Consider the following 19,898-nt stretch of genomic DNA (forward strand, 5'->3'; position numbering starts at 1 on the left):
ATTCTGTCGGAATATAGAGGTTCCTTACCGAACAATACCAACTGATGCCTGATTGATGCCTTGCTGATATCATATGGCGTGCTCTTATTGCAATCATTGCAATCGCTTAGTATACTCTAGAAGGTAGTCAACGGTCTTATATAGGATCCCAGATAGCTTCATTTTACAAGAATCAGAGACCTCGACCATATATGCTTTATACGTACTTTCAACCCTGACTAAGCCGCATCTCCGACAGGTTCCTTTGTGTTGACTTCTTTGTTCTGTTTTAGGGCCAGGACCCCTCGCACATTAAATAGTTCAATGCTGACAGGCGCAGCGTTCTCTCTTCTTTCCTCCTCATGCTAGGTATTTTGCGAGATAGTCTACCAATATATTTTATACTGAACGGGACCGTCACAGGTTTGGCTTGATTGACCTTTTGCCTGGACATCCACACCTTTTTCAAGGAGATATTTCAGCAAATGGACTTGTCCTCCATCTACAGCACTGATGAATGCTTCTTCCATGCTTTTACCATACTCAAGCAGAAGCTGCACTATTTCTTCATGTCCACCTTGTGCCCCAGCAATGATGGGAGTCTGAGATTCACAATCCAAATCTGCTCCATGGTCTAAAAGGGTGCGGACCAAGTGATGATAGCCCTGTGATGCAGCGATCTTGATAGCACATCCATGGTCCCTTCCATTGGCATATGGCAGTGTGTTCACATCAGTGCCATGGACCAGAAGCATTTGCACCACTGCTTCTTGGTCATGCCGAACAGCCTCCCAGAGCATTTGGTCCCGAAACGTGCCTAATTCATGGACTGATGTTTCCATGCTTTGAAGGATAATTTCAATGATGCTCAAGTGCCCTCCACGGACTGCAGCTAGCATGGTTTGAAGGTACTCAGCTCTTGGAAGAGACAATCCACACCTAGGTTTCAGGAGAAAACGGACGATTTTCTCATGGCCTCCTAGTGCTGCAGCTCGCAAAGCACTGCCCTTTGGACTTCGGTACTCATGTCGGGAGTGCAGGTGTGCATGTTCCCAATCATCATCATTATCTTCTCCTTGCGCTCCAGTGAACTGGTTGGGATCAGCACCGTGGTCTAGGAGATATTGAACGATTTCAATCCGGCCCCACACCGCAGCAGTATGTAGAGGTCTGCCAAAGTAGGGATTTTCTCTGTTGACACTGGCATTCACAGATATCTTCCCCATCAACGACTGGACAAGTGGTAGATTGCCAATAACAATAGCACCACTGATGAGATTATGTGCTTGCACTTCTTCAGTACTAACTTCCTGACCATTTCTATTGAGCCATGAAATTTCATAAGACCCTATGGAAGCAACTGCTTCACTGATCATTCGATGCTGCTCGAATCGCCTCTGCTCATTCGGTTGGGTCAAGCTATCCAATGCTTGGTTGGTACTGGCAATGACAAAAAGGACTTTGTCTTCCTTGATAGCTTTTTGGGAATAAGACTTGGAAAGTAAGATTCTTCCTTTTGTCACGGCGCTCTACTAGGATGATGGAACGTCCAACTCATGGGTTCTACCTAGGTAGCTATCGACGAGAATAATCAACATGAGGAAGGAAGAAAGGAGGTAACGCCATATTTATCAACAAAGCAATAAAGCAAACAACCACACCTCACGTGATAATCAACCAACGTGACCAGGCCGTCACACCTTTGAGTGATGTTGGCATGTATGAATATAAACCAGGAATGGCTGGGTCTTTGATGTCAATGACTTGGCGGGTACATATGGCAAACCATATAGCTGAGTTGAATCTTGCTGGATGGATGTTAGTTGTACTTTTCTTGGTCTTGGAGGGAACCATTTGACTTACTGTTCACAGATCTGAGCCGGACTGCCTTGAATATGCCGACCGAGGCAACTAACGATTCAATAATATGGTTGAATATCTCAACTGGCAAATTTTGAAGGCTCATCCTGGATGACATTATTGGATTCGAATTCGGAATAACAAGCAATCTGAGTGTTCGCAGCACTGCCAGCAATATATTAGTATCAGGGAGAGTGGGTCGGGCGACACTTGCACGGAACTTGAAGTTGTCCAAGAGTTCGGAATCGGGTAGGCTGTCATCAGTGAGCATGAGGGCCGATAAAGATTCGGTCAGATATTCATGGGAACTATCCCAGCCAAATATGCAAAGAAGGCATTTGACGAGGAGAGCTTCAGTCCTCGGGGTCCATTCCGAGTTGCAAATGCAGACGTCCCCGATCATGCACCCGGGATCGCCCTGAGCACCGGGGTTCTACAATCCAGTCATTCCAATCAACAAATCTTTCTTCATGGAAGATGGTTTTAGAACATGGAATGGTATCTCGTACATTCGGGCTGTTTTCGAAAGGCGGCTCATTTTCCGGTGCTCGCGATTGATAGCTCTATTGCGATGGTGGAAAATTTTCGAAATCATGGCTTCGAAGTCCCTTGTAGGAAGAGAAACTCGGAGACGCACATCGCGAAAGTCCTGATCGGTAGTTGCGCATCGCTCAAAAAGGGTTCGTCATTGTTGACCTTCCTCGCCGCCGGCCGTCCACTGTTCGTGTACAAAGTGCCGCCAGCCGCGAGTGGCGGGTTCGAAGTCATCCACTAGCTTCTCACTACGGCAAATGTTAAGAGGGGATGCCTCCTAGCCAATGATTGTAAGATTTTACCAGTGACATGATAGATTCTTGATACGACAAAGTAGGAAGCCAAGAGGGGCGGATGGAGCGTATTTAATCTTGGCAATCCTTTGCGGTGGGTGGGTTCACGACCTTGGAAGTGGGGTGCCAATTTTGAGCCCTGGAGATTGCACTGGTGCAGTAGAACTTGCATTAGTCCCACTACAAGATAGACTAAGTACTTGGGGTGCTTAAAAATCAAGTTTTTCACCTACAGGCTATTCAGTGCATCATAATAACTATGCGCAAATCTGGATTTGTTGGTCGATTGCTGCAAAGAACCTATATCGTCCGGCCGAGCATCTACATACTATGTAACAGATCATGTTGCCAAAGTGTAAGAGCAGTCATCCATACAAGCTAACCTCGCGAACATGAACCGTAGTTCTCATCGCAATTCGCGCTCGAACAGTAATCCGAGGAACTGCCACAATAGCCGTAATTACTGCAACAATCACCAAACCTGGATCCCAAGCAAGCCCACTCCGAATTACTGGCGCCGCAAAGACCATTTTGGGAAATAGTGCTTGTGGGAGTTGCCGCCGAGGTGGTAGAAAACGCCGTGCTCACCGTGGAGGATGCTTCAGGCTGACTATGGAGCTGGAAATAAACATAGTCGAACTGCCCACGCTCGAGTCGTCTGTCAGCGTTATGCTGAAGTTAAATCCAACGGTTGGAAAGGGCCATTAATGTCCACCTCGCGCACCCGATCATATCCATCCATGTTGTATGATCATACATATCCTGGGTGATGTCATCGGGACTGGCTATGTTGTAGAGTTGGCCTGGTCACACAGACTATAGCTGGAGAGAAGACCAAAACGTGTCGTTGACTGTCCAGGTAGAGCTGGTGGTTGGATCGGAGGGAAAAGACCAGAATAAGTGGGTAGTGGTGTGATTGACCGTCTGGGTGGCGTTGATGTTTATGGTACTTCCGAGGGAAGTGAAAGTGGTGCTACTGTTGGCGACGTAGCTCGTGTAGGTGTTAATGTTGCCAACGGGCTGGACGCACTGTACGGAGGATTTTGTTAGTAACAATGAGGGGGCTTAGAAGCTTATGCTCTTTATGGAGGGGAACTCGCGTAACTATTGTCCTTCCAGACACTGGTACAACTCGAGTTCACCGCGGCCTGTGGATTCAAGAAGTCGAAATCATATGGCGAAATTCCAAACTTGGCACACATGGAATCAGAGGTGTCGCCAGTCTGGATCTTATACCAACAGCCGTAGTCGGTGTTGGAGGTAGTGACCGCGTCGGTAGGAACAGCCCTGTTCATATTGTAAGTTACACGTTCGTGGCCATTCCAATGAGGGAATGACGTACACGGCTGTAGTGGCAGCCCTCAACGGTAAATTGTATAGGAGTAATTGGACAAGGTAGCGGACAATTTATATTTGAAGGTAAGCCACGCTGATACATATCTAGAATCCATCCAAATAGAGTCTCTTCTTCAAGTTCTAACAATTTCCGGCAATTGGCAGTCATTCCATGTCGAGAGGCCATTCCGTTCAGGCGATACATGAGAGTTCTTGGAACAACATCAGATGTCTTTGCAGATGCAGTTTGGATTGGAATTGACCTTTGTTAAAAACCTCAATAGCTAGTTTTAATCACTCTTCTTTGTCCATGATAAATATGGTGATGAAAAGAAGGATTAAAGAGTAGTATGTGGCGTGTTCAGAGGAAGCCGCCGCTGACCGCGCAACTCGGTGATAACTAGATTACACTACATTACAATAACAAGCTTTCACAGCCTCCCCTGATTCGCCCGCTTATCAGAATCCTCCGATATAATTGGCCAGTCCCACCTGTCATGTCTCAGAAAGTACGACACGAACCATGGAATTAACGCGAAGGATTCAAGTATATACCCCAGATTATAAAAATCCTATTCCGGCGTATACTCAAAATCAACGACATGACGGGTAACGAAGACAATAGACAAACGATTATACGGCGCAGAAGTACAACGTAGCTCAGGGGTCGATGAGCCGCTCGCTCGTTTGCCGATTTCTTTGATTCAGCCTTAGCTTTGTCGATCTCGGAGGGGTGCCAGTCAGGCCCGTTCGCAGTTTGACGGCCTGCTTTTCTTCTTCACTTCTTGCTCGTTTCTTTTCTTTTCTTTTCTTTTCTTTTCTTTTTTTTTTTTTTGCTGCAGCAATATGTCATCATGGATCTGAAGAAGGTATTCAATACCCCCCAGGCAAAGCAGATTAACACCTGGGATCTGACATCGGTCAGCAACCATGCCTCGACCTCGCAGTTGTTTCCGAGTCCGGGGAGCGCGGACGACAAGCGGTCCGACTCTGCTGCCGCGCAGCCGAGGATAAAGCGCGGGTGGAAGTATCTCACTATGGATACGTGGTATGGGGAGACGTTCCTGTTGAGTTTCAGTTTTCTCAGCTTCCTCGCCATTGTCATCGTCCTGGCGGTGTATGACCAGAAGCCATCGCCGAGCTTGAAATGGGGCTTGAAGCTGAATACGATTATTTCCATTCTCGCGACCGCGTGCAAGTCGTCTTTGATATTCGTGGTTAGCGAGGCGATTGGGCAGTTGAAATGGATCTGGTTCTGGACGGGGAAGAGGAATCTTAAAACCTTGCAGACTTTTGATGAAGCGAGTCGGGGCCCCTTGGGTTCGGTCTCGGTTCTATTCTCGCGTCCTCAGAAGGGACGGGCGTTGATCATGCTTGGGGCCGCAATCACCCTCCTGGCTCTGGCATTCGAGGCGTTCATGCAGCAGATCGTGAGTTATCCCGTGCGGCAAGTCGATGACCACACCGGCCAGGCAGTAGCAAAGCGAAATGAATATCTGTTCGGCCTTGAATCTTATGATGATCGTGAGGAGGATGTCGTTGGCGCAATCTACGCGGGCGTGTGGACAACAGGTTTCAAAGTGGATCCAACCTGTCCGTCCGGAAACTGCACCTGGCCACCTTTCCAGTCGCTTGGCTGGTGCAGTCAATGCGAGGATATCACCTCCAAAGCGACCTTGACGAATTGCACCGACATCCCCGAGAGCACGAACATGACTGAGCCGCATGTGTACCCCTGCAATGTGACCGTTCCGGAGGGGAACTCAGCCTCCATCCCCATTCAGGTGTCCAAGACGAATGGCGTGGCCATGCTGCAAATGCCCACGGATATGCTTTGGACGATCGGTATAAGGCCACCTGGGGTGTTTGCTGGGGTCGAAAAACCGTTGATCGTGCTTGGGCATGTTACGATGCAGGATTACCCTACTCGCACATCGTCTTCGCACCCGGAAAAGGACATGAAAATCGAGAAAGCCACCCAATGCGTGTTGTCCCCATGCATGCGGACTTACAGTGTTTCCGTGTCTGGTGGAAATCCGATCACCCATCTGTCCCCGCCAGATTGGGGAGAACTCTTTGATGATTATCTTGACTTCCAATACAGATTCAATGCAGTGCTCCAGTCTGAAACCGGTAACATAACGGCCGATGTCTCTCCGTCGTTTGTTTACAATTTCGAGTATCTCCATTATTCTATGAAGTTCACAACGCTATGGAACCAGTACGGTGATGGAATGTGGGTTCAGTCGGGCCAGGTCTATGAAGACATTCTCAGGAGGCTCCAAATTCTTAGCCCGGAGGAAATCATGCAGAACATCGCCGCGTCACTGACCAAGTACGCGCTCGAAAACAGCACTGAAACTGTACGCGGGACCATGTCTGTCTCACGAAGCTTTGTTGCCGTGGAGTGGGAGTGGATTACTCTGCCAGTCATCATCCTCCTCACATCAATGGCACTGTTTATATCCACTGTCGTGAAGAACAAGAAGCACGGACTGAATCTGTGGAAATCGGCTATTCTCCCGGTGTTGTACCATGGGCTTGACGATGATATTTTGAGAGATGGTCCTGAGTATGCATCAGTTAGCCAGATGGAACGAACGGCAACTATACCGGTGGGATTTGGGCACTCAGATGTTAGGAATCGATTAATGTTTCGGAGATAGCTTTCACTGCTACTGTTCTGATTTCGCGGATGTATATAAAAGTTGACATGAATATCTGTAATTAATACATTATTTGGTCTCTCAATGGAAATGGTGATGAAAAGAGGAAGAACAAGAAGAAGAGAGAAGAAAATGCAGTCGATACCGCCCCCAAACTGCGCCCCAAACAAGAAGGCGCCTGGCGTGGTTGACTAATACTGTAAAGAGTCTGGAAGAAACATCAGTTCTACGAAACGAACCTTGATACTTGAAACATTCATTATGTATAAATTAAATGGTTGATACTCCCCTCCAGAGGGGTCCAGAGGGGGGGGGAAAAAAAAAAAAGTTGGGCTCAGCCGGGAATTGAACCCGGGACCTCTCGCATTCAGACTAACCCAAAGCGAGAATCATACTACTAGACCACTAAGCCTTGACCACTCGACCACGAGAGGAAATGTTACTCGTTTAATTCTTTTAATATTAATAACTTGATTTAGCAGAAAAACAATATGCCAAGATTACATCACCACAACATTACCAATCCAACTAGCCTTAACTATCCTCGATCGCAATTCAATTCCTTCCAGTATTCTACAGCACTCAATCCTAATACACTAAAGGAAATAACAAAATGACACCCAAAATCGGCGTCTTCCCCGCCTCCGGCAGCCTCGCAACCTCCATCATAAACCACCTCCTCCGCCTCGTCCCCGCCAGCGAACTCCTCCTCATCGCCCGCTACCCCGACAAACTCGCCCACCTCAGCCGCGACGGCGCAACAATTCGCTACGCCGACTACGATGAGCCGGAGACGCTGGACAGAGTGTTCGACGGGGTGGGCGTGCTGATGTTGGTTTCCTATGCGTCGTTTGAGATTGATCATCGTATCCAGGTACCTCCCCTTTCCCCAAGGATGCAAGGGACATAGTGGATGCGGTGCTGACAGTGGACAGGCACACAAGCGCGCAATCGACAGCGCCGTCCGCAGCCGCGTCCAACAAATCTTCTACTCTTCCCTCGCCTTCGGCGGCGACCTAGCCACCGCCTCCGCCGCACACGTAATGGGCGCGCACCTCGCAACCGAACAATACCTCGCCGACCTGAACCCGGGCTACTTCTTCAACTACACCGCCATCCGCGAGGGCATATACTCGGAGTCCTTCCCGATATACACAGCGTGGTTCGAGCCTTCGGACCCGTCCTCGCCGCCGAACAACGAGATCACAATCCCGCACGACGGGTCCGGTCCCGGCGTGGCGTGGGCGAAGCGTGATGAGCTGGGCGAGGCGACTGCGAAGATGATTATCTCGTATGTGAAGAACCCCGAGGGGTTCCCGTATGTGAATCGGGTGGTGTTGCTTTCTGGGCCGCGGGAGGTGAGTTTGAGGGAGACGGTTGAGGTGTTGGGGAGGGTTACTGGGAAGCCATTGAAGATAAGGGAGGTTTCGGTGGAGGAGTATGCGGCGCTGCCGCAGATTGGGGATAGGCATATGTATCATGGAAGGGATTTGGCGGTAGAGTGGACGAGTGCTTGGGAGGGGATTCAGAGGGGGGAAACGGCTGTTACGACGGGGGTGTTGGAGAAGTGGTTGGAGAGGGAGCCGGAGGAGTATGAGACTACTATTACGAAGTTTATCAAGGGTCAGTAATGTAGTACTGCGTAGTGTAGTGTATAGACTAGATATTAATAAATGTTGGGTATCAAACAGAAATCCATCCGAACCGTACAGTATCACGCCTATTGTACATTGTCGCACTCGCTACAGTCGTCGTCGTCTTCCTTATTCATATTGATTTTGGTATCACATTCCACAATTGTTGAGTCTTTGGAAATTTGTTTATCAGTCGTCTTCTTCTCAACTGCTTGTAGAAACAACTCGACCAGCTACAGAGTCAGCATCTCAAACCACATCGACTGGCTGCAACACATACTTGAACGCAAATCGGAGACGCAAAGCTCTCATTAGCAAGTAAATCCTCCAATTGATGCATAGTACTAATCGAGTGCCCTTTATACTGCCCATGCGCCCTCAAATCCGGGGCGAAGAAATCCGGATCTGCCAGGTTAGCAAATCGTTCTTGAACACTATCGTCGTCGGAATCCTCTGTTAGCAATTCCTCACGGCAGACGAACCTGGATGTGTTAGCGCAGTTTATTCCTATAATTAAGGGACGTACACAATAGCACACAATCCCAGGCTCAGGATAGTAGCTAGCTCCCGCGAGGCATGTTGGAAACTTGCCACGTCGATGAGCACTATGACTCGGCTTGTTGAGCCTAGTTCGTTCGCAGAGCAGCAGGCTCCTAGACATGCTCCAAAGGATACGTCCTTTCGTTCCCAGATGGGGTGGTGGACGTAGTTCTGGGCATCTTCAATGGGGAAATGATTGATGAGGAGATCGCCGTCGCGCATCCATTTCATTATTCGGAGACATAGGACGTCTCTGGTAATAAGCTCGCCGTCGTCATCATGAGGGTTGAAGTCGAGACGGTGTAACGGATCGTCGATGCCTCCGCTTTGTGGGACCGGGCCGGGATTAAGATCGACTTCGTCGAGACGGCTAAGTATGGATTTAAGCAAACCCCGCGCGCGTAGGCCATAGCTTATCGTACGGCCAACGAGGTGTTCATCCATGTAGATTTCGATCTTGTTATGGAATTTGAGGAAGTGAAGATGACGGGTTGTGTTGACATGAGTTTTGAGGGCTCCAAATTGGATGACTAGGTCGGAGGCGTCAACACGCTCTTTAATACCTGGAGCAGATTGCAATCCAGCGTACAGACCACCGTGATTTGGAAGCGAGGCATCAATAGCATGTCGGCCTTCGATCGTGACAAAGGTGGGCAATTTGGTTCTCTTGACAAATTCCTGCACCTGCGACTGGATAGCCTGTTTTATAACACCACCGTCGACAATAATAACCGGATCCTTGGCGGAAACAAGATAGCGCAAGATAACCTCTGTGACATGCTCCTCCTTTCTCGGGTCATTTCGCGGCACGGCCCTAAAAACAGGACTCTGAAGCAACTTCCCCTCGATCAAACATTTCGCATACGCCATAGGAAGCCCAATGTATACCGGACGAGAACTGATCAAGCAATCACTTAACGCATCGTCAATCCGTCTGGGCGCGTAGGCGATGTGATCAAAGATTCCCAGCACCACCACACTGTTGTAGGCGAGGGCCTGATCGATCGAGCCAATCTGTCCCTGTCGCAGCAACCGTCGAATGATCTCACGATTTTCATCCTGCTTCGTAGACGGATAGCCAACGATGTGCACGACGGGGATATTGTCTGCGTGTGCTCCGAAGAGGATATCGTTGGCTGTCGATTCAGGGGAGCTGTGGGTGGTTATGAGCGCTGAGATGCCTTTGACGCGGGCGTAGGCGTCTGCTGCAAATGCTATATATTTCTAAATTAGCATCTATCCGTGTTATATAATATGGCAAGAACTCACCCGCGTGCACTTCGTTGAAGCTCCTGGCGTACTTGAGACCTGCTTTACTCGCAGCTGCTACAATCGAGTTATCGTATTCGAATAGGCTGCCATAGACGGTGCCGATACCTAGCTGGGCGAGTCTGGAGTAGAGATATTGCACAAGCTCCATGGGAGTCTCCAGATTTTGGTTTTCTGTCATTGTGCTTCCCTGATCCAGTTGATGGGTAAAGGAAGAAGGGAAAGAGGCAAAAGGGAGTGTGTAAAGCCATCTTGCTGTTCACATAGTGAATACAGCTGCTCTACTCTTCTTTCAGTCATTGTCAGGGCTTGAGTGAATACACAGTAAACACAGATTGAGTGGCTTGGTAGTGAAATTGAGCAGTGCTCGTTAGACCCTTGGAACTCCAACATCTTAAGCAAATTGTGTATGGTCCAGAGATGGTAATAGAGACATGCAACTACAGAGTAGAATCATCGACAGAAACATAGCTTGATCATGTTCATAACGAACATAAACCATCCCAGCATAATTAGCATAAATTCTACGACGCAGTCCGGGAACTCCCGCAGTAGTATGACCATCATCTGCATGCAAGGACAGGAAATCGGATTCCTGCACTCGGCACTTGAACCGTTATTGAAATCCCGTCTGGACTAGAATTCTGGCCCTGTCCTGGAGACCATTCTCCTGCTTCGTGCCAGGATCCGATGCGACACGATGCAGGGGCATGTACAACGGCCAGGGTTCTGTGGATATTCTATTACTTTGCCCATTGTAGGCACAGTATAGCAAGGACCAGTACTTTAGCTGTACTATGTATCGCCCGACAGGTCTCGTCCGTAGGGGACTAGGGGCAGTACTCGCCCGATTCGGGAGATTTAGGTAGGACATGGCACGTGCCGCGACAGGTCACGGGACGATCGACCGTTAGGATCCGGTGTCACACCACCGAGCTAACCAATGATAGGGCATGTATTGCATAGCACGGAAAAGGCCGCCGAGCGCGACAAATTCTCCCATTGGCCAGGGATGCTCAACGGCGCTGCGTTAGGCGCGGATACCAGATCTGACACTGATGAGTCAGCGGGGCTGTGATTGGACACACCAACCGGGAATGAATTACTCCGGGTCGCTTGAGAGGTGTCGTCGGCTCCGAGACTCGGCCGGAGGGTGTCACTGTACTCTATTCGTATACTCCACGAAGTATCCGTACTCTATACGCTGACGCTGTCGCTGTCACTTGAAAGGCTCTTCGGAGCCGCCCGATCCATAAACGCTCTGGATGCTGTCCTTCCGGCTGGGGTGATTTCCGTCGTTCTTCACCGGCAGCTACGAAGCTCGTAAAGCGGCAGACGCAGCGTCATCATCACCAGTATCATGTCGGACAGGACAGGTTTCGGTTGTCCTGTCGCGAGAGGGTCCTCCTTTTATATATAGACCGGCCTTTGCTCGCATTCCTGACCGTCTTTATCTGGCCATTGAACACCGACAGATTTGCATTGCTTACATTTGCATCTACCTCACATCTGCTCTACTCTTCTCTCTACTTGTCATGTCCTTCTACCAGCCTAGTCTAGACGCTATCAAGGGTCCCGATCCTTTGACCGACAATTGGACTTATGATAGTGCCATTGATCTCTTCTCTTGGAATCCTATGATGCCCGATCCTTTTACTTTTGACCTGCCCGACGATCTCATGAACTTCGAATCTAAGGATCTGTCTGCGGGCATGGTCGCTCCATCGGACATTAGTGGCTTTGTTATTGGCAACCATATGGGCGAGGACGCTGCCTCGATATCTGTACGTTACTCCCTACATATATGGAAATCTTCTTTGACGCAAGCTAATCTATACAGGACCCCGAGAGTGATGACCACCCATGGTCCCCCTCTGCCCATGCAGCTTTCCCCGAGCTCTCTCCCGTCACCTCGACAGAACAAGTCCATCAAGAAACCGCTCGATACTCAACTACCCCCGATGCCACCTCACCTCAAGAACAACCCTCCTCGCCACCAACACGATCTACTCGTCGCCGATCATCGGCTGACGGCCCCGTCCGCAACGCCGCCAAACGAGCCGCCCACAACGTCATTGAAAAACGCTACAGAACCAACATGAACGCTAAATTCGTCGCACTCGAGAAAGCAATGAATGGCGATAACGGCGTGCAGAAATCGTCAAGGGGCGGAGGTTCCGCGTCGCTTAAGAAATCCGAGATACTCTCGAATGCTATCGCCTATATGCATGGATTGCAGGAGGAAAATCGGTATCTACAAAAGGAGCTGGCCATCGTTAAACAGAATCTGGTGCCGGCAGGGGTATGGCGGGGTGCTCCTAGTTGTAAACGGGAGACGAGTTATCGTTAGATTGTTCTTCCCTGTGGTTGTTTATATTTTACGACGTTACGTGTATAATAATACTCTCCCCTCGGGCCAAAAGTTATTAGTCTAGTTAATCATAAACCGTCACCTAATCACTATACATATTAAATTTTCCTCGTCGGCATAGATGACCCCCTGCCGTCATATTTGCCTTAAGCCAGGTCCCCCTAACCGGCCGAATACAGATATTTACCGGAATTTACCCGAAATACTCCCAAGCTTAATCCAGAAATTAAATGGCCCAAGCTCGTAATCCACAGCCAATGCAGGTACCAGCGATACATCCGTTCCAATATTTACGGATATTTTGTCATAGCCTGTGCTTCGGGGCCGAGTTTGAGGCTTCCGTGGATCGCACTTGAAACAGGGTTGGTTCCTGAGCTTATCTTGTTTGGGTGCGGTACGCACGTGATTTTTGGCCGGATAGGGAAGGGTGTTTATCGATAACACTATGTACTGAGTACGGATACATCTTTAAGGATCTTAAGGCATTGGTGCCCAACTTGTCCAGTGGTGAAGTAAGTACGGGACATACCCTGGTAGACTTGTAGGCATCACTGAAAGGAGTGCATTAGAGGTCTTGGCCGATACTCTGTACCCGTAATGACTCTTGTATCAGGGGTCTCGATATTTATAGCAAGGATAATACAGAAGACAATGTCAAGAAATGCCCAGCTCGCGTATTCGTACTTGTCTTATGCCGAGAGCCGATTATTGCAATAATTGGTGACAAGGAGTACAGGTCAGAATGCCAGGTATGTCGAGTACGGAGGACGGAGGACTCCGCACGCCGTAAGCAGAGGGGTCTACTCTACAGTACAACATCAATTGGATTATGGGATATGTCTGAATATTCAGCAATTGCTTCTGTCTCAAAGTCGTGTCAATAGTTCTGCTTTTGTGTGTTTGAAGCTGAGTCTGCTACATACAAGCAGTGCTCCATCCCGACTCTGCCAACCCCTGACGATCGTCCCTCGCGTTCGAGGTATCCGGCCTGCATTCTTCATGATATGTACAAACATCTGCTCTACGCCGTAGTAGTATCATTAGAGAGTATCCATAAGAAAATAGCATAGAAAGGAATAAGATCGCCGGGGTTCTCCGACACCCCAGACGTGATCCGGCGATTGTCCGCACTGCCCCCGCTGGCTAGAGCTCTTAGTCTCTCCGCTATCTCTCCGTCTCTCTTGACACTCACTCTCCTTAACTCACTCTTGTCACTCCTTTTTCTCTCTCTTTTTCTCATAATTTCTCTTGGTGAGGAGAATTGCTTCACCAGAGATGTTGTCATTCGTTCGTCGGGGAGCCCTCTCCCTCGCTCTCGTTTCGCTGTTGACCTCGTCTGTCGCGGCAGAGGTCTTTGAGAAGCTCCGTGTTGTGCCCGAGGGTACGGACCATTTCAAATTCACCCGTTATGCAGTTGAACGCTAATATACTTGAATAGGCTGGAGATATGCCTCCACTCCTAACCCCAAACAACCCATTCGTCTCCAAATCGCTCTGCAGCAGCACGATGTCGCCGGTTTCGAACAGTCCGTCTTGGAGATGTCGACTCCCGACCACCCCAACTACGGAAAACACTTCCGCACCCACGATGAGATGAAGCGCATGCTTCTCCCCAGCGACAATGCCGTGAGCTCTGTCCGCGAATGGCTCCAGGATGCCGGAATCAGCGACATCGAGGAGGATGCCGATTGGATCCGTTTCCACACCACCGTCGACCAGGCCAACGACCTCCTCGACGCCAACTTCCTCTGGTACGCGCACAACACTCAGCGTAACACACAGCGTCTCCGCACCCTCGAGTACTCGATCCCGAGCTCCATCGCCCCGCACGTCAACGTGATCCAGCCGACCACGCGATTCGGACAGATCCGTGCCAACCGGGCTACGCATAGCAGCAAGCCCAAGGGTGGACTTGACGAGTTGGCCATCACGCAGGCCGCAACGGCGGACGATAGTAGCATCTGTGGCGATATCACCACCCCGCACTGTCTGCGGAAGCTGTACAATGTCGGTGGCTACAAAGCTGATCCCGCCAGTGGCAGCAAAATCGGGTTCGCGAGCTTCCTGGAGGAATACGCGCGGTACTCTGATCTTGTGCTATTCGAGGAGAACCTCGCGCCGTTTGCGGAGGGCGAGAACTTCACTGTCGTCATGTACAACGGCGGCAAGAACGACCAGAACTCCAAGAGCGACAGCGGCGAGGCCAACCTCGATCTGCAGTACATTGTCGGCATGAGCGCGGGCGCGCCCGTGACCGAGTTCAGCACCGCCGGTCGCGCACCTGTCATCCCGGACCTGGACCAGCCCGACCCTAGCGCCGGTACCAACGAGCCGTACCTCGAGTTCCTGCAGAACGTGCTACGCATGGATCAGGAGCATCTGCCCCAGGTGATCTCGACCTCCTACGGTGAAAACGAACAGACCATCCCCGAGAAGTACGCTCGCACCGTCTGCAACATGTACGCGCAGCTGGGAAGCCGTGGTGTGTCGGTGATTTTCTCGTCGGGCGACTCCGGCGTCGGCTCTGCCTGTATGACCAACGACGGTACAAACCGCACGCACTTTCCCCCGCAGTTCCCCGCGTCTTGTCCCTGGGTGACATCGGTCGGGGCCACTGAGAAGTCGGCCCCAGAGCAAGCGGTGTATTTCTCCTCGGGCGGCTTCTCAGACCTCTTCCCGCGTCCGCAGTACCAGGATGTCGCTGTCAGCAGCTACCTCCAGACCCTCGGTTCCCGGTACCACGGTTTGTACAACGGTTCCAACCGTGCATTCCCTGACGTCGCCGCCCAGGGAACTAACTTTGCGGTGTATGATAAGGGCCGTCTTGGCCAGTTCGATGGCACTTCTTGCGCTGCGCCTGCGTTCAGCGGTATCATCGCCTTGCTCAACGACGTCCGTCTACAGAACAACAAGCCTGTCCTGGGCTTCTTGAACCCCTGGCTGTACGGCGCCGGCAGCAAGGGTCTGAACGATATCGTGCACGGAGGCAGCACGGGATGTGATGGACAGGAACGGTTTGCAGGAAAGGCTAATGGAAGCCCCGTCGTGCCGTACGCTAGCTGGAACGCCACGCAAGGCTGGGATCCAGTTACTGGCCTGGGCACGCCGGATTTCGGCAAGTTGAAGGAGTTGGCTCTGTCGGCTTAATTTGTACACCGCCGCCGACTATCATCATCATTGTTAGTATAGTATATCATATCCATAGTATAGTGAATCTGGTACAGTTTCCTCTTTGAGTAAGATCCTATCAAGACGGACGTGCATATCAGACCGTACTTATCCATTGCCATAGACATGACATTGATAAACAAGATAGGAACTTCCCCGTATCAGTCGCATGGGACTTCCTATTTGATATCTTCTTCAAATGCCACTCATCCAATAAGAACCCAGGATCTGAATCTTATCTAGGGAACCAAGACAAGTCCTCCCGAACCCCGCAATCTGTAATACGCCAACCGAATCCCTTCCTCCAGAGCTCGCTATACATATATCAATCCAGACCACACATCATGCCATCGTCCAACCCACACAATACCCAATTGCCCACATATGGACTCCGAAAGCCAAACCCAGACCCAGACCCATGATGCCTCCAGCCCCTTTCCCCCGGATCCATCCGGGGACGCACCAACCAAACCCAACACCAACGAAAACGATCCCACCCAGAACCAAGGATTAACCCTCAAATTCACACCATGGAGCATGCTCTGCCTCGCCTTCTCCGTCCTCGGCACCTACTCCACCTTCGCGCAGGACCTCTCTTCGGGTCTTACGAATGGCGGGCCCATAACGATCCTCTGGGGCTTGGTGCTAGTCACAGCGTGCAATCTCGCCGTCGCGCTATCACTCGGTGAGCTGACGAGCTCCATGCCCACGGCGCTGGGACAGGCGTACTGGGTTCATCGGATGTGGGGGACGAGGACTGGGAGGGTAGTGAGTTATATGTGTGCGTGGATTAATGTGTTTGGGTGGTGGACGTTGGGAGCGAGTATGATTGCGTTTATGACGGATTTCACCCTCGGTCTTAGGGCACTGTTTGGACAGGGGGAGAGTGCGGGTTGGTTGAAGTTTGTGCTGTATGTGGTGTTTACTTTCATCCTGACGGTGGTTAATGTGGTGAGTTGTCGACGGGATCGGATATTGCCGTGGTTGAATAATTTCGTCGGGGCGTGGTTTATCGCGTTGTTTGGGATACTCTCGTTGGCGATGTTGATCGGGGTAGGTGTGAGAGATAATCGGACCTTCCAGTCTGGGACGTTCGTCTTTGGGGCGTGGATCAACGCGACTGGCTGGAGCGACGGTGTTGTCTGGTTCACCGGCCTCGTGCAAGCAGCATACGGTCTCACGGCATTCGACTCGGTGATCCACATGGTCGAGGAGATTCCGTCCCCACGCACAAACGCTCCCAGGATCATCTACCTCGCCGTGGCCTCCGGCGCAATCACGGGCTTCATCTTCATGGTCGTGTGTCTCTTCTGCATCCAGGACGTGGACGGCGTCGTCAACGCCTCGCTGCCCTTCGTCACCCTCATGAACGAAACCGTCGGCCGCGACGCCGCCACCACCCTCCTCGTGCTCTTCATCTTCAACGGCCTCGGCCAGGGCATCAGCATCCTCACCACTTCCTCCCGTCTTACCTGGGGCTTTGCGCGCGATGGCGGATTACCTTTCAGCACGTACCTCTCGCATATTGACCCCGTCTGGAAAGCACCCGTGCGTGCGCTCTGGGCGCAGGGTGTCCTCATCGCGCTAGTCGGGGTATTATACCTCTTCGCGGACACCGTGCTCGAAGCAATCCTCAGCGTCAGCACAATCGCACTGACAATCTCCTACGGTATTCCCATCGCCGTGCTCCTCTTCATCACGGGTCGTGAGAACCTCCCCTTGGGGTGTAAATTCCACCTCGGCCGCTGGGGGAGTACACTCAACTACGTGAGTCTGGTGTATTGCTGTGTGACGACGGTGTTTTTCTTCTTCCCGGGCACGCCGCAGCCGAATGTTGCAGAGATGAACTGGGCGATTGCGGTGTTTGGGGTTATGTTGGTGATTTCGTGTGTGTTTTGGGGGGTGAAGGGGTGGAGGACGTATTTGCGGACCGAGGAGGCGGGGATGAGGATGCTTGTTGCGAGGGAGTTGGAGCAGGAATTGGAAGATGAGGCTGAAGAAGAACGACAAGCTGTGAACGCGGGTAAAAAGTAGTCATTACTCGTATTATGATTATGTACTAGTTATCGACATATGCAAAAAATTTCCTTCAAACAATCCGCAAGCAAAACCAATCAATCAGAGAGCACCCAAGATAACACTCCCCAGCACAACCCCCAAAACCCCCAACCCCGACTTCGAAACCCTAGCCGAGCTCGCAATCCCACTCTCCGTACTCGTCCCCGAGCTCGAGCTTCCCGTCCTCTTAGCCGTACTCGTCACACTAGCCGTCGCAGTCGCATTCTGCTTATCATTACAGAACACATCGCTAAACCCGGCCCCATTATCGGTAATACACTTTGTCAAGTCGCCGACGGATTGCTCCTGCGCAAGACAGTAGAGGCTGCAGTCGCCGTCTGTTTTCTTGACGGAGGCAGGCGTGCAGCATTTGTCCATGATGTCGGTGGCGTTGTTGTGGTTTAGGAGGCCGCAGGCAGAGTCTTGGGTTGGGAGGATCCAGCCGTTGCCGGCGCAGGTGGTGGGTGTGGAGGCGGCAGTTGTTGTGGTGGACATTTTGGTGTTTGTTTGGTTGTTTTCGTATTGGTGGTTTTGTAGTAGAGGGGGTGATGCGTATGAATCAAAAGGCTTTCGTTTTGAGGATAGAATAGGATAGATAGAGATTGGAAGAAAGATGTCAGACTCAGAAAGTAGAAAGTGAAGGTTCATATAAGTATGAAAAGACCAGCAGACTCTTGCTAAATATAGCCATACCGCTAAGTGGTTATGTTTCTGATCTATAACCTTGAGTTACATAACTCAGACATATGAATAAGGGTATCATGATTACTGGAATGCACGGAAACCCTTCCGATCCAACAACTCCACGCCACGCATATACCGCTTTCTCTTGGTTTTACTATTTCGCAATACTGGGCACCGGGCATGACCGCTTCTTGACATGTCATGTCCTGCAAGCAGAGTTCGATAGTTGGCTGTACGGGTATGTACTCTGTACAAGTAAAGCACGCTGTATGCAAGGATACCTAGATTTGGATTGACAAAACAGTAGCACAATATGCATTGTTGCATCAGTGTTCCATCCAATGTTTTACTATGGCTGGGCGGAGCTGTCAATCAATGGCTCCGGAATGTACGGAGGATGGATGTCTCCACGGGTATCTGAAGACTATAAGCTGTCGGATGGCGGAGCGAGTCCACTTGTTTTACTTTGACCGTGGCTCCAATCGCTAAAATATATTAAGGGACTCAAAGTTTGCTTTTCTTGATACGGAGATGTTCTGATTTGTTAATTGTTCCTGGGTGTCCTTCGGTGTGGTCCGACATACGTATATATCTGACTGGAAGTTTCGGATGCATGTTTGCACTTTGCTGTCAATTATTGCTGGCTGGCGAACACTCTTGTGCAACTGTTTATTCGCGTTTGTTACGTGGACCTTCATTCATGGGTTTGGCAAGATTCCAGCGTACGTGTGCACACAAAAAAAATATGCAGATGAGTAATGCATAAGGCTGAAGTTATGTACCGCCACCGTTTCTGATCGGCGTGGCTTGACTGTAATGTGGTTCATTGCGGAAGAGCCAGCTGCATCAGGGTCAAGTTTAGTGTCTTCTTGAAGGATAATCGGAGGATACTTCAAGTGCTTCCATCTATATTCTCGGTTGCTTTATGGAACGCTATGATGGAAAATGATCTATTTCGATCGTGGTACGTGCTGAGTCTCGTTATAATAACCATGGCTAAGTGCTAACTGATTTCCAATGAATCAGTGCTCCGTGCGCGAGATACGAACGGACTGCCCAGGTCGTGTGTCCTGAAAGACTGAGCTGCTGAAATTTCAGAATTTGCGCTTATGTTCCGTTACTCGACTTGTCGTTGAAACGAGAATCAATGACCCGGTTTTATCTTCTCCGCGGACAGTACAACGCTCACCCGAGGAACCTGCCAGAGCCAGCATTCTGGCCAAGGACACGCACCGTCTGTCTAGAGAACCAGCAACCAGTGCGAGGATTTGACGTGGAGTACAGGACCCAGACGCGTCATACTTTGTGCGGGGGATCATACGGAGATGAAAGTGGAACGATTGACATGTCCAACGGCTGCTAGCACCGCAGTTCTTCACCATGAAGACCACATTGTGCGAACAATGCTGTTATGTTGAGTGTTAGCATGGCGTCGACGCGGAGATGCGCGGAGATGAGGGACATCTCCGCGATCCCCGCTATAGTGGGACGCGCGCCGGCAGAGAAC

At 50.4% G+C, this 19,898-nt stretch overlaps 9 protein-coding genes and 1 non-coding gene across 10 annotated transcripts; 5 read left to right on the forward strand and 5 right to left on the reverse strand.

Annotated features, from left to right (window-relative positions):
- Positions 1–365: 365 nt before the first annotated feature.
- On the reverse strand, positions 366–1,537 carry ACHE_60562A (ankyrin repeat domain-containing protein; the record flags this gene model as incomplete). The annotated part of the gene is made up of 2 exons (XM_043281750.1): positions 366–1,456; positions 1,534–1,537. 2 exons carry the CDS (start codon positions 1,535–1,537, stop codon positions 366–368), a joined length of 1,095 nt encoding a protein of 364 aa, XP_043139198.1.
- A 1,945-nt stretch (positions 1,538–3,482) lies between these two features.
- Positions 3,483–3,961, reverse strand: ACHE_60563A (uncharacterized protein; the record flags this gene model as incomplete). Its single annotated transcript, XM_043281751.1, has 2 exons — positions 3,483–3,695; positions 3,809–3,961. The coding sequence occupies 2 exons, from the start codon at positions 3,959–3,961 to the stop codon at positions 3,483–3,485; spliced, it is 366 nt and encodes a 121-aa protein (XP_043139199.1).
- Positions 3,962–4,855: 894 nt separating this feature from the next.
- ACHE_60564S (DUF3176 domain-containing protein) lies at positions 4,856–6,667 on the forward strand (the record flags this gene model as incomplete). Its single annotated transcript, XM_043281752.1, has 1 exon — positions 4,856–6,667. One exon carries the CDS (start codon positions 4,856–4,858, stop codon positions 6,665–6,667), a length of 1,812 nt encoding a protein of 603 aa, XP_043139200.1.
- A 330-nt stretch (positions 6,668–6,997) lies between these two features.
- On the reverse strand, positions 6,998–7,079 carry ACHE_t60002A. Its single transcript has one exon. It is a non-coding gene; the product is annotated as a tRNA-Pro (tRNA).
- Positions 7,080–7,280: 201 nt separating this feature from the next.
- Positions 7,281–8,298, forward strand: ACHE_60565S (uncharacterized protein; the record flags this gene model as incomplete). The annotated part of the gene is made up of 2 exons (XM_043281754.1): positions 7,281–7,541; positions 7,603–8,298. The coding sequence occupies 2 exons, from the start codon at positions 7,281–7,283 to the stop codon at positions 8,296–8,298; spliced, it is 957 nt and encodes a 318-aa protein (XP_043139201.1).
- Positions 8,299–8,814: 516 nt separating this feature from the next.
- On the reverse strand, positions 8,815–10,291 carry PDC1_2 (pyruvate decarboxylase 1; the record flags this gene model as incomplete). Its single annotated transcript, XM_043281755.1, has 2 exons — positions 8,815–10,055; positions 10,111–10,291. 2 exons carry the CDS (start codon positions 10,289–10,291, stop codon positions 8,815–8,817), a joined length of 1,422 nt encoding a protein of 473 aa, XP_043139202.1.
- A 1,354-nt stretch (positions 10,292–11,645) lies between these two features.
- ACHE_60567S (uncharacterized protein) lies at positions 11,646–12,460 on the forward strand (the record flags this gene model as incomplete). The annotated part of the gene is made up of 2 exons (XM_043281756.1): positions 11,646–11,894; positions 11,951–12,460. The coding sequence occupies 2 exons, from the start codon at positions 11,646–11,648 to the stop codon at positions 12,458–12,460; spliced, it is 759 nt and encodes a 252-aa protein (XP_043139203.1).
- Positions 12,461–13,756: 1,296 nt separating this feature from the next.
- Positions 13,757–15,628, forward strand: SED2 (S53 family peptidase; the record flags this gene model as incomplete). Its single annotated transcript, XM_043281757.1, has 2 exons — positions 13,757–13,862; positions 13,920–15,628. 2 exons carry the CDS (start codon positions 13,757–13,759, stop codon positions 15,626–15,628), a joined length of 1,815 nt encoding a protein of 604 aa, XP_043139204.1.
- A 405-nt stretch (positions 15,629–16,033) lies between these two features.
- Positions 16,034–17,683, forward strand: ACHE_60569S (putative amino acid permease family protein; the record flags this gene model as incomplete). Its single annotated transcript, XM_043281758.1, has 1 exon — positions 16,034–17,683. The coding sequence occupies one exon, from the start codon at positions 16,034–16,036 to the stop codon at positions 17,681–17,683; it is 1,650 nt and encodes a 549-aa protein (XP_043139205.1).
- Positions 17,684–17,767: 84 nt separating this feature from the next.
- On the reverse strand, positions 17,768–18,202 carry ACHE_60570A (uncharacterized protein; the record flags this gene model as incomplete). Its single annotated transcript, XM_043281759.1, has 1 exon — positions 17,768–18,202. One exon carries the CDS (start codon positions 18,200–18,202, stop codon positions 17,768–17,770), a length of 435 nt encoding a protein of 144 aa, XP_043139206.1.
- Between the last annotated feature and the right edge of the window lie 1,696 nt (positions 18,203–19,898).

Source organism: Aspergillus chevalieri, chromosome 6 (genome assembly GCF_016861735.1).
Source record: "Aspergillus chevalieri M1 DNA, chromosome 6, nearly complete sequence".
NCBI classification, from domain to species: Eukaryota; Fungi; Ascomycota; class Eurotiomycetes; order Eurotiales; family Aspergillaceae; genus Aspergillus; species Aspergillus chevalieri.